Source organism: Geospiza fortis, unplaced genomic scaffold, assembly GCF_000277835.1.
Source record: "Geospiza fortis unplaced genomic scaffold, GeoFor_1.0 scaffold19, whole genome shotgun sequence".
Taxonomy (NCBI): domain Eukaryota; kingdom Metazoa; phylum Chordata; class Aves; order Passeriformes; family Thraupidae; genus Geospiza; species Geospiza fortis.
The window spans coordinates 248,642-262,125 of record NW_005054465.1 but is presented as its reverse complement, the minus strand read 5'-3'; the positions used below and the strand labels follow the sequence as shown (position 1 = coordinate 262,125).

At 41.0% G+C, this 13,484-nt stretch overlaps 1 protein-coding gene across 2 annotated transcripts; it reads left to right on the top strand.

Moving 5' to 3' along the window:
• Window positions 1-225: 225 nt before the first annotated feature.
• Window positions 226-11,444, top strand: LOC102035938 (phospholipid scramblase family member 5). Of its 2 annotated transcripts, none has more exons than XM_005427998.2 (8): window positions 226-444; window positions 3,005-3,156; window positions 7,176-7,218; window positions 8,067-8,287; window positions 9,195-9,356; window positions 9,995-10,156; window positions 11,043-11,125; window positions 11,200-11,444. In XM_005427998.2, the coding sequence occupies exons 1-7, from the start codon at window positions 432-434 to the stop codon at window positions 11,079-11,081; spliced, it is 792 nt and encodes a 263-aa protein (XP_005428055.1). In that variant the 5' UTR covers window positions 226-431; the 3' UTR covers window positions 11,082-11,125; window positions 11,200-11,444. The 2 variants fall into 2 exon arrangements, with proteins under 2 accessions (XP_005428055.1, XP_030918651.1); XM_031062791.1 differs by having other exon boundaries at window positions 3,002-3,156.
• The last annotated feature ends 2,040 nt before the right edge of the window (window positions 11,445-13,484 follow it).

Sequence of the window (13,484 nt, the reverse complement as noted above, 5' to 3'; positions counted from 1 at the left end):
TGGCTTTAAACACTTCTAGGGATGAGCTGTCCACAACTTCATTGGCTCCTCTGTCTTTACTGGATAACCTGAAGAAGTGGAGACACAAACACTGAGCTAAAACCATAGGGAATCTTTATATTCCCAGAATAACCACAGACGTTATAAAGCAGGTCTAATGTGTTCGTTTAGGCAGTGGGCACAGTGCAGCTTTGTCTCTGAGCGCTGGCTGCACTCGTTTCCCTCTCTCCCCAGCACGGACGGGCGCAGGGTCGGGGCGCTCCCCCCACGCAGCGCTCGGTGCCGCTCCCGCCGCGCTCCGCCAGCGATAGCCGGGACACAGACACCCTCTGAAGTCCTGTGCCTGCTGTGAGCCTTGTTTTATTTGCTGCAGCAAGAAAAGCCTTTTCTTTTAACCCGGCTTCCTTTGAAGAGGTAACTCAGGAAGCTTCATGGCCTCTCAAGGTAAGTGCATCTGTAGTCTGTATTTTTAGACCGTGTTTACAGAAAACTACAGGCTTGTGCCTTTCCAGCAATCAGCAGTCTGATGAAATGAGGGTTTCAGGATAAAACCACATCAGTCAAAGCACAGTTGTTTTGTCTTCCTTTAATTTTTCAGCATCCAGCATCCAAGAGGTTCCTAAGGAGACTAAAATCTATAGTATGATGTTATTTGAACAAAATATATTGTGAAATGTTAGCCTCTGCATTCAGACAGAAAATTTAGCCTTGGTATCTTGGTGTTTAAATCTGTTGGTACAGAATGCCTGGCAAGAGTGGGTACTGAGCCAAGGGCGCCACTATTTTTGCAAACTTCTTCCCTATTTCACTTTGAAAATACCACATCAGCAAATGCTTTTCACATTCAAAACTGGCCAGAGAGCTGATAACACCCCATATGAAGAATAATAACTGAAGAATAACTGAATTTAATCAGATTACTCCTCTCTGGGTGTGTCTGTCACGTACTGACTTCAGCAGCAGCCATTGATTACTCAGAGCAATAGGCAAACGTGCAGCATTTGATCTAAGCAGCCTTCACAATTCATTTTCTCCAGGTTTTCAAATGCTTCATCTAAGCAGAAGGATACAAATCTCTTTTTCTCTTGAGTGCAACTCCATGGAGGTCATTCTGTAGGCATGTGCAGAGGCACGTGTTGGCCCAGGGAGTTTCAGCAATGTCTCACTATGTTTGCCAAATGTTTATCCCTCTTTCTTGCCCTCAAAACACTCAAGACATTCTGCATTAGAGCACTGAAAGGTACACAGGAGCAAGCAGGTTTTGCAGCATTGTTTTACTCTTGCAATATAGAGTTTTTTTGTTTTAAAATTTGTTTAGCTTTAGCCATGTAAGAGAAATGTGGTTCTGCATATTTTTCCTGTATATCAGTTAGGAGAAATGGTTAAATAGGAATGGTGTGGAATATGGTGTTTAGTATGAAGAAACTGACAATTCACCTCTTTCAGGAATATGCAACTCTACAGATTATGTTTGTACAGACTACTCACTGTATCATATGGTAACTTTTAAGGTTCTCCATGCTAGTAATGAAATGGGAATCATACACGAAAATAGACAAAGTGTCAGACTAGCTCAAATTGTCATTAATATTTAATGTATTTACTGTTTGTTTTTTGTATAGCTTAAAATTTGACAGGTAGAACTGCAATTTGTTGTCTTTTTTTCCTCTTTATTATTCAAGAATAACACTAACACTGGGCTACTTCGTGGCATTTCATGTAACAACAAGAGTTACGGCAGTAACAGAACCCTGTGAGGTAAAATGATGCAGAAGAGCACATAAAATATTTATTACCTGGTTATACATTTTTAAAAGCCAGCAACAAATTCAAAGGGGTTACTTCTTCCTGTGGTCTCAGACTTTGAAAGAAAGCAGTGGCTGCAAAGACAAATTAAGATCAAAATATGATTGAACGATGAATCTTTCACTGTAAGTTCAAATAATACTAAAGGATCTCATTTAAATCCACGATAGCAAAAAAGAGATTCAGACTTAGAGCCAAAATTCCTTCTGGACCTCAAACCCCATTGTGTCTAAGTATTGTCACAGATGAGATAAAAATGATCAGTTTGGGGGCTGCTTTCCTGCCAAATCACAGGGGCTCAGGTCAGTACAAGGATTTGCCATTTAGGTGGGGAGAGCTTCAGTTTGCTGCTCCTGGTTCCTGCAGAGCCAGTGTTGCTGAAGGCTGAGGAACAATGTACCTGGAAAAACTAGCAGGAGTTTTTTGGCAGTCCAGTGGTTAAGGTGGTCACTGTGCTGTAGAGATGGTGCCTGTGCCTGTGGAGCAGAGTGGATTTACACGTGCCTGTGGCAGTAAATGCTCTTGTTACCTTCACTGCCCAAGGTCACCATCACTGTGCCCTAAAGGACTTCTTGTGGTAGCAAACCAGAAAACCCAGCATAATGATATCCGATCCATTCATTAAGATAATAATGAATAATACACTATAAGAGGCTGTGTAGACTTTGATATCAGAGTTGTAATATCCAGCTTGGGGAATCTGAGATCCCTGGGAAGGTTATCTCTAATTAAGAGAAATTATGGGTGCCCTCAGGATGCTGGGAAGCATCTTGCTGGGAGCCAGCCCTCAGCAGCTCAGGGCACACAGGGCAGCTCACAGGGAGCAGGGCTGCGAACCTGTGCTGAGGGCTTCTGGCCACCCTGAGTGTGAGTCCAGGCCAGCTCCAGCCTTGCCACACAGGCTCTGTGCTCACCAGCTGTCAGAGCAGACCGGGTGCCCTCCAAGACCACATCTCCTGATTTAACTTCATCTGCAGTGATTCCTCTTTGCAGTGATTCCCCTTTGCATGTCCAAAGGCAGCTTTATAACCTGTGCTCGATGTGTGGGACAATCAGGAGATTCCTTTTGGGTCCTGACCTGAAGTACTGATACAATCACCTGCAGAATGATGTTATTGTTCCAGCTTTGATCCAAGAAGCTCCTAGCTGCTCCTTGGTCCTGATATTTCTGGGTTTTTTTCTCTTTTTTTTTCTGCAGAGTCCCAGGGACAAGCCAAACTAATCTTTAAGGATTACCTCCCTGGTTCTTCTGACACTCCTCAGCAGAATACGCCCGTTGAACCAGCAAGTCTCTGGAAGCAAACATCACACACTCATAATTTGCCGCCTGGTCTGGAGTACCTGAACCAGGTCCTGAGTCTTTCTGATTGTTAGAATTGTTATGTTTTCCTTTTATGTTGCTTTGATACCCTGGAGGATGAGGTTGTTTGGGTTTTTCCTCTCGGGGGCAGGGAAGGTTGAGATGGAGAGGCTTTTTTGTTGTTTGATTTTACTATGAGATAAGGAACATAGGAGAAAGAAGCTTTTTCTTCATTGCTGCCATTCATTTTATAGAAATTAGGTGAGCATAAGTCTGAGTGGCTACAAACTTGCATTAACTCTGTGTGAGGAAGATAATGCTAATGCCAGAGAGAGGAAAATGCTTGAAAATGGAGGCAGAGAAGTAGATCATAGGTGGGGAAGAAAAATGAATGCTTAACTCTTCTCCATCCTACTGCTAAACATGTGGCTGTCCCTTTTGCTCTGGGAAATCTCTCAGCTGCTGGAGCTCAGAGCACTGATGGTCTGCAGCTCTGCTCCACTCTTACACGCTGAGTAAGGTGTCACATGCCCTGCCTGGCATGGGCAGGGACAGAAGCAGGCCCCCAGCATAGTCAGATCATGATTCTGATACACCTCTGCTGTGTTTGCATTTTGGTGATGCTGGGAAATGTTTACTTCACTCAAGATATGTATTTTAGGCACACATTTCTGCTAGTTTTGTATAGAAGCAGAAATTGGATTTATTTTATGTTTGGAGCTAAGTTACCTAGATAGTAATGAAGTGGAGAGACTCTTCAGAAGCAGTCTTTCATGTGGAGTGATGAGTTTCATTTCAAGATACCTGAGCACAAAATGATGTGTGTTGTCAATTACACCAGCATTTGCTTACAGACCGTGGAAGCTGCATTTTTTAGTCTAAAAGTGATTGTGCTAGTCAGTGCTTGGCAGGTTACATATTCAGGCTCCTGTATGAACACGAATTACATCTCAGATTTACCCAGACAGTGTAGGCAAGCAAATACCATCACTCCATTTTATAGGAGCTTTGCATCTGACGTTAAAACAGAAGAGCAGGTCACTCTCAGAGCTACAGCTGGAACTGAAGGCCTCATTCATGCCTGTTCTTGGCCTGGGCTGCAGCCCTTGCTAAGGATTCTCAGTTTTCTCTGCAGTCTGAAAAGTGGGAAGCGTATGTGCAGTGCTGCTGGCTGGCATGTCCCACAGCTCGAGTTCCCATGTGCTGCAGAACCTTTTGGTGTGTGATGCTGGAGCCATACTGGCCCTGTGGCTAATGAAAGGGGCTCCTTCAGGATAGATGGAGGATAGATGGAGAATAGGATGGATGATAGGATAAAGGAGGTCTCACCAGCAGGGAGAGGGCTGCCTGCAGAATGCATGTGGGATTCACAGCTGCAAGGGTAATGCATTTGGATTTATCCTCATGGACTAAGAGATTTTCACAGAATTAAATGCTTGAATGAAGATGTTTCTAGCAGAACTTGGAAATTATTTATGCTACTGGGAAGATTTCTAGAAGATTGTGTTTCATTCTGGTGCTGTGTGTATTGGGGAAAAGAGGGTCCAGACTCTTGGAAACAGGCACAGAGAGGTGCTACTGGAAGTGCACGGGGAATAGAGAACCTCCTTTAAAACAAGACTCCATCTGTTTTATCTGTAGACTAAAAACAACAGTGTTGGAGAGGGAACCATACTGAGTGCCTAGGAGAGTAAACAGACTGTAGGAAAGAGACATACTTAATTTATAGAATTTCGTTACTAGAAGACAGATTATATAGAGAGTGGTTGTGAATAAATACAGAATAAAATAGAAATGACATACTCCAGCAGGATTGAGCAAGATAACTGGCTAGATTTGAGAAAGTTGAATGTAGTTCTCAATAAGACCATGACATGTTTGACTCTAATACAAGGATTCAAATTGAGTCAGTCTCAGAGAGATCCCTACAGACATTCTAAATAGCAACCCAAGGATTGGATGAGAGGAAAGGAAAATGTGTGTCCTGTAGGTAAAGGCCATCCAGCAACATTCCACACCCAGAGTGAGTACAGGTGAAGGAATCATTCTGATCAGCTGTTTGAGGTGCACCAGAGAAGGGCAAAAAACTGCTTCTGCCTCAGCAAGCACATCAGCTTTCTAAGTCTATCACTCTTACAGGTGAAGGAATCATTCTGATCAGCTTTCTAAGTCTATCACTCTAATAACTTCCTACAGAAAAAAGTTACCTGAACTTCATCACTGTCTTCCAGATTACAGCCATAGCTTGAAGAGTAGGTCAGTGACCATAACAAAAATCAAATGAACTTTTTCCCATAGCAGGAATAGACAGGTGAAACCTTGCAGAAGAATTTTCTGAGTATTTCAACTGCATGTTGTGCCACCACTCAGGTTTAACTACTTTTGTAGAAAGCTTCTTTGTTTAGACTTGGTTAGACTGATCAGATGTAAATTTGATGCCCACAGAACTGAATACTGAGAATTAACTGTGTATAAGGAATTTTAACATATCTGAGCTGAAGGGGACCAGACCCTTGTTAAGCCAAAGGGCTTTGAGTGCTTTCAAATGCAAGTGCAGAATTCCCTCAATCCAATAAAAATGCATCAGAATAACTGCCCTGCAGAAACCAGTGAAAGGCAAAACAAGGATAGCAAGTGGTACTGCTGTGTTGTCTCAACATTGTTTATACGTTGTGCACAGTAAACCAATTGACCAAAATCACTCAAAGCTTTTAACAATTCAGGGTCATTAATTTTCTTTTCCCTGTGAAAGTCTACATGGGAAAAAGAAATCCATGTTAAAATAAATATTAAAATAGTAAAATAGCTCTAGCATCTTTAACTTTTTATTCTCTTTCCATCAGCAGAGCCCTTCCCATGAGCTCCAAGAGCTCTCTCATGAGACCCAAACAACAAACAGCAGAGATTCTTGGGAAAATATTTTTACGTCTAAATATTTTTTATTATTTCAATTACTGGCATGCACATTTCTGAGATTAATGAAAGGGATAAAGAAGTTCCTCCTTTTACCAGCTTCTCTTTCCAGCCTGAACTAGCTGCAGGAGCTGACTGGAAGTGACAGATGTCTGCAACAGTTTGAATATGTACCGGGCAAGATTTATCAAATTTAAAATATCCAGGCTCTGGAGAGCTGTGCCATGCTGGTCTCAGAAGGCTGCTGTGTGCTTTGTGTCTGCAGCTGTGAGTAACAGCAAAACCCTGGGCCAAGCATTTGTTCATCAGGAATTTACAGAAAAATTACTGAAAAGAGATAGGTAAAGCCTAAAACTGTCACATAAAACAGGCATAAAAAGTCACATAAAACTGAAAGGTAAACTGGAATTAAGTCTTACTGGTTTTATGCTGCTAACAACTGTTCTCTAAGAAAGAATAATGTTGGAGGGATGATAAGCACAGCAAAGCTATCATGGCAAGGAGTTTTTCTCCTGTATTTGTAACCAGCTCGTGGTTACAAAGATATTTGTAAAAGACATTTTCAGCCAGCTCCGTGTTTCATTGTTGTTTTGCTCATTCTGGTACTCTGGCATGACCATTTGCCAGATTCAGGGTGCAGGGCTCGAGTTCCTGAGATCAGAGCATTAAAGCTGGCATGTGCCATCGTTGGCATCCCCTGACTGCCCTGCTGGGCTGCTCCAGCAAGGTCCTTTGGGATGTGGCCACTGCACATTTTGAGCTTGAGCCCAGGCTCATTCACTCCTGCACTGCCATGGTGCCCAACCTTGGGTTTGGGGTGAGGAACTTCCCCTCTGACACAGAGAGCAACAGGAGCAAGAGTAGATTCTGCTTTCTGTTGCTGTTGTCTGCTTTATTTCCCCGGAGAAGATTATTTTTCTTCAAACGTTCGAGTGAATTACATGGCCACAGCACCTAATGTCGCATTCCTCAGCCATAATTTCAGAGAGGAGTCCAAAGTGGGATTTGAGATATCCTTCAGGCACCCAACCTGTGCACCTCTGTAAGGAAAGAAAGCTTAATTACAGGGAAATGAGCAATAAAAATAGACATGTGACCACTGGCAGCCCTAGACCTATCCAAGACCCACCATCTTGTTTATTTTTTTTTAAAGCAGCTGGACCAGATAATTATTCATCAGCAAGTGGATCTTCTGGAAGGTATGGTGCAATCCTTGTCACCCTTTAACAGTGCTGGTACAGGAGTGTCCCCAGGGGACATCCAAGTCTTTCCCCCAGCCCGCTGAAGGCACTGTGAACCCTGCTGCTGCCCTTGTGTCAGGTTGTTACGCAGTGATAGGGTGGGGAAGGCTCACTTTATTGTTTGCCGGTTCTGCAGCAAACCGCTGAGAGGTGAGTAGTCTCTACAACAGTCCTAAATTCTCTCCCTCAGACACTTCCCTCTCAGTGTTAATAAAGTTTGACCATCTTTCCAATCCATGGAAAAATTTATCTAACAATAAGTAACATAATATGGGAAACAAAGCAAAGAGAGAAACAAAGGTCAGAAAACATAAAATTAAGCAAAAGATTTTCTAATTATTTAGTTTCTCAGAGTTTCAAAGTAATGAACAAGTATTAAATACTGTAAAACTTTACTACCGGTAAAATACTGTAGAATGTATTTCTCCCATTCAAAATGGTTTTGGCCTGATTCTCAAATAACCTGCTGGGTGAAAGCTTTGTCACTGGGGTGGAGTAGTCTCAGGATGTTACTTTTCACAGATGATAAAGCCAGAAAATGCCCAAACCAAAACCTCAGAATCTGAATTCTCTGTTGTGATACATACTTTAGTGTACAGCAAATCAAAGTCTGAATTAATTACTTCAAAATACAGACCTGGCATTATTTTTTCCCTGTATATTTTCTTTGTGTTACTACTTCAAAACATTTTTTTAAAAATCTTTGTCATAGACTTCTAGAATAAATGCTCATATATATACACACTAACTTGTACTAAAGTAATAACAAAGATTATTTTAACATTCTACTTGTTTTGCTTTATTAGCCATACTTGGCACAGAGACCTCGAGCAAATACGAGATAAAGAACCCCTTGGGCCAGAGAGTTTACTTTGCAGTGGAAGAGAACGGCTGCTTTGACCGCAGGCTGTGCTCGCCCCTCCGGGCCTTCACCATCAGCATTGCGGATAACGCGGGCCGCGAGGTGATCCGCGTCATCCGGCCCCTCAGGTGCACCAGCTGCTGCTTCCCCTGCTTCCTGCAGGAGGTGAGGGGATCCCCAGACACCTTCTGTCCCAGCATCTCGCTGGGCCGCTCCTCCAGGGTGGCAGGGAGCAGTTCAGGGATTCACAGCCCCCTTTGGGTGGACACAACTCTTGATGAACGAGTTCTGTTCCCAGTGTGCCGCCTCCCTTCCATGGTGCCTGGCTTTGCTGACACCCCACTCAAAGCTTTGGTGTCTGGTGATGTCTCTCCAGTCAGTGACACCCCAGGATATTGCTTGCACTGACACAGGCAGAGATCACCACTGAACTCCAGGAGGGTGGAGGATGGAAACTCTGTGAAGGCCACTGGGGTCTGGGTCTGGGACTTGGAAGCAGATCTCTGAGGAGGCTGAACCCCTGAAGATCTGTCTCTTGAGGGCCATGTATCTCTGGGAAATGGCAGAACATGGAAGTAAGCTGCTTGGAATGAAAAATGTGGATCCTATAGAGCATCAGGTCTCTCCTCTGTATTTTTTGACTCTCCTTTGTTCAGACATCTTTCTTGTGCTATGAAAATAGTTTACAGGTTAGCTCATCCACTTACCTTCTTCGCACTTATCCTTGTCAGTTTTAAAGAAAAGGTCCTTTGGTAGTACAGCTACTTTAAATAAGCTTGTATGATACTGCCTGAATACAATAGTTTTTTTTTCACAGTTTATAGCTTTTATAAAGTCTTCTATTGTATGTAAGGTGTTGGTTTCTGGTGCAGCTTTCGAGTTTCATATTGTCCACTGTATTTAACAACACTGTTAGACAGTTCTGCAATATCCAGTTCCATGTTTGGTGAAATGATATGTTACTGTATTCAGTAGATAAATATCTTGTCATTATATAAGCAATACACTATCATGGAAAAATATATTAATATAAAATCAGCTAAAACATTTTTTTGTTTTCTTTGTTTGCTAGTTAGAAGTTCAGTCCCCACCAGGTACAGTAGCTGGGTATGTTGTACAGAACTGGGACCCTTTTCTGCCAAAGTTCACCATACAGAATGAAAGTAAAGAAGATGTGCTAAAAATAATTGGCCCATGTGCAACCTGTGGCTGTTTTGAAGATGTTGACTTCGAGGTATGTTTTGTACAAGTGTTAACAATTTAAAAGTTTAACTACTTTGAATAAATTTCTCAGGTGAGAGGGAGAATGGGAGAGACTTGAAGAAGATCTGAACAGAGTGTTCTGATGAACAAAGTGCTTTGCTTTAGTTAAGAATCATAAAGGAATTTTCGGGTTTATCAACTTATCAACTCATTAGCCAAATTAGAAGACTCCAGTGGGTATTGTCTGAAATCTCAGTATACTGTAAGAAACGTGCAAATGGCTGCATAATTGAGAACATGCCTGTCCCTGAGAGGACAGTGGTCCACAGCAGTAATGCTTGGAAAATATAAAAAACAGGAGAGAGGAAAAACCCCCTCAACTCTGTGAAAGAAAGGCAAAACTGGCATAAACTTTCAAGATTGCTTTCTCCCACTTTTTGTCCGCTCTAAAGATGCTGATGTTTCCAAACTTGAGACCCTTTCTTGCGTGCCACTCGTAAAGGGAAATTTGACACTAATAGAACATCGCAGCAATAACAATAAAAGGAGAACCTGACAACTATAGCATACTCAGCATGTCAGGACACAGTCATTAATTCTGTGGAGATGTCATCAGTGTGCGCTTGATTTGTTTACATTTATGTCTGTTCCTGTTTTTCCTTTGTGCAGGTAAAAGCTCTCGATGAGATGACAACGATCGGCAAAATTTCCAAGTATTGGTCTGGATTTGTCAACAACGTCTTCACCAACACCGCCAACTTTGGGATCCAGGTCCCTGTGGATCTTGACGTGAGGATCAAGGCAGTCATGATTGGTGCTTGTTTCCTCATTGTAAGTGTGCAAGGTGGACAGGCAGACCTATGGAGATGTGCAGACCAGGGCCAGAGGGGCCCTTGCTGTCAGCTGAGAACTTCAAAAATGCGAGTGTGTTGGAAAACCAAATCCAGTACCTATAAGATAAAATAACTAAAACATTTTAATTTTTATGTCTGCTTTTTTTTTTAATGTTCTTAAATTTTTGTTTGTTAAACTGTTTAAATAGTATTACACATGCAGTTCAATACTTTGTATGGAAGAATCAAATCTCAGCATACGTTTCAAACCTACTAAACTCCCCCAAACCCCTTACTGTGTTTGAACAAGTGTATGAACCAAAAAAAAAGATTATGTTGTTTTTAATGGTAATTTCAAACCAATTCAACAGTTCTGTTGAGTGTTGTATGCAAGACCTTCAGGTTGCATGAAAATTCCTACAAAAATTCTCTTGTGAAGATAACCATAAGAACTATATGAGAAGGAGAATACTCAGTGCTAGGGTAAATATGAAGTTAGATGCATGTTTTCTAGAATTAAAAATTTATATTTGCTGTGTAGCTCTTTTGCCAACATAATTGTATTAAAATGAAATGGTTTCAAAATCATCTGTGATACTTACATCACAGACTACAAACCAAAATTATAATACTACCTAAACTATTCACTGAAAAGTGTTTGCTTTAAAATTCCAACAATTCAGAAATTTTGCTTTTAGTAGGATAGAAATGACAGTTGAGATTTTCAGATTCCCCCCTCCAAAACTGTTTCTCAGTGGCAGCGATGAAAAGTGATTGACTAATATAAATACTTGATGTAACAAAAGCCTGCAAGTAAGACTTTTGATGGTAATTTTTGCATTTTTGTGCCTTCCATATCTAATGCATAATTTGTTTATTTGTAGGACTTAATGTTCTTTGAAAACTCTTTGGATGGATTATAACAAGATGACAGAAACAATGAAATATGCAGAATGTGTTTCAGTAGGTAAAAACGAACATAAATTGATCTTCTTGCTTTGAAGGCTTATACATTTCTAATTCTTTTTCATTTTCTTCCAGAAATCGCTTGAGCTTTGGACATGATTTTGAACTGCAAAAATCCTTGTTCCTTATAGGAAAAGACAGGGAGCTAATGATGATATTTATTAAAATATGTCTCATGTAAATAATAATTTCCCACTTATATTTTTAATGTGTTATAGCTAAACACATACTTTTCACACAGAGCACTGTTGCTTTGGAACAGTGCTATTCTCTTCTTTCTCTTTTGATGTTCCTGCATGGGAAATCATGAAAGATTAGATGAAGGCTTGCAGCATCACTGATGAAAGTCTAAGTTTAGAGAAGCCTTTGATGTTTTGCAAGTGCTGGTGCCAGTTTCTAACCACATGAGGGTGTGTTCTGGGGGTTTTGCTTTTTTATAATTTTAGAAGTAATTTTCTGATTTGTTATTTAATTAATAGTAGCAAACTGATTTGAAAGTAACAAATATAAGGACATTCCCGATGGGAAGTTGAAGATGTTATCTGTTTCAGTGAGTTGGAAGAATGGAAGTTACGTTTGCTAGTAAATTAATTTTGTGACAAAATTTGTTTTAATGAGTAGCAGCCAGAAATTAGGCTTCCAGCCCTAGACTTGGGAATGTAGGTTCTATTCTGAAAATCTGGTCTTCCACTATTTGCACTGAAGGCAGGCCATAGATGAAGTTTGAGCAATGGTCCTCTGGGTGCTAGAGGCTCTCCAGTCACTTCCCTTTGTACCAGCTAGGGTTAAGGATCTTTGCTGCCATCTGCTCAAGGCTTTCCTGAAAAGGTTTGTTCCTCTTTGTAATATCTGGTGGTTGATAATTTCTCATTCAGACTTGCCTGAGGCCATCCTGGAATAGAATTATTCTTTTCCTTTGGCAAGCTCAGGTATTTTCTATGATGACTGGGCAGAAGGAGCTTTTCCCAGTTCAGCAGTTTCACATGGTTATTCATTTCTGCAACCACACCTCATCAGTGTTCCCAAACAGTTCCAGCAACTTTTGCTAATACAAGCTTCCTTTGTAGGAATGATATAGATGCAAGACATAAACAGATTTTTTTGCCGTTGTTGCAAATTATTTGGTGTATGAACTTGCTTATACCTCTGAAAATCTCCCTTCAAGAAGCAAACCAGTAGCATAAAATATTGGCGGCAAACCCAATTGCTTCCATAGTCACCAGTCAGGAGTTTCTAAGGGGAACATTTTACAAATCACTAGAAATGCTGGAATATTTGTTGTTGGTGGTTTTTTTTTTTAATTTGGGTTTTTTTGGGGGTTTTTTTTGTTGTTTTTTTTTTTTTTTTTGTGTCAACCAGTAATTCAATTCTTGAAAACAACCAACACATCAACGGAAAGAGAGGAGATAATGAATAATTCATAAAAATGAAAAAGAGCTAAATTTATCAGGTGATTACTTCTCAACAAATATTTAGACTAATTTTAAATTAATGTTCATGGATATGAATTCAAACACAGTGAAGTCAGGAAGTTGCAACTAACGTTCCCATAGTGAAATTAACTCAGGAATGCTTATAGATTTAAACAGTATGTTTTAGATTATATACCACACTTAGGTATTTATACAGATTTACATATGTCTTGAAAATAATTGTGGTTAACAAGCTCTGACAATCATCATTATCTGTTAACCGTTTCACTTCTGGCTCTCGCTGTGACTCGTAGCAGTGCAATCAGGCTGCGTGAATTGGGAGCTCTCAGGGAACCACTGCTGCCGCCTTTCCCGGGGGTAAGCGCCCTGCGAGCTTCGTGGGTCAGAAGCTCCCTCGTGTGGAAATCCCGGAATTTGCAGAGGAATATAGGATTTGCAGAGGAATACAGAATTTGCAGAGGAATACAGGATTTGCAGAGGAATACAGGATGCTTTTTGCTGTTCTCACTGTTCTTGCACTGGTGTCGTTCTGTCAAATGCAGCTCCCACATGCCTGACTGTAGACTGAGAAAAAGAAGCAGATTATTTTTTTTTCCTCTTTAAATCCATTTGCCATCTTAGACAGAAGTCACTGCTGTTGTAGCCCATAATCTTGGCTCTCTTGCACTGTTACTGAGTTGTGTGTATCTGAACACTCGACTGTATTCAGTGCCTTAAGCTCAGCAGGATCCCTACCCCTCTTCCACTTTTCACCTGCAATTTCCAGTCCTCTTGTGGCCCTTAACAAGCCAAAGATGTCTCTAAGCAAATGTGTCCAGCCTCATTGAAGTCAACACAAAATAAGGTTTTATTTACCCACAGGGCTGAGCTTGGCTGTGAGTGTCCATGTATATACCTTGTAGGTAAGCAATATGTGCGTATAATTTT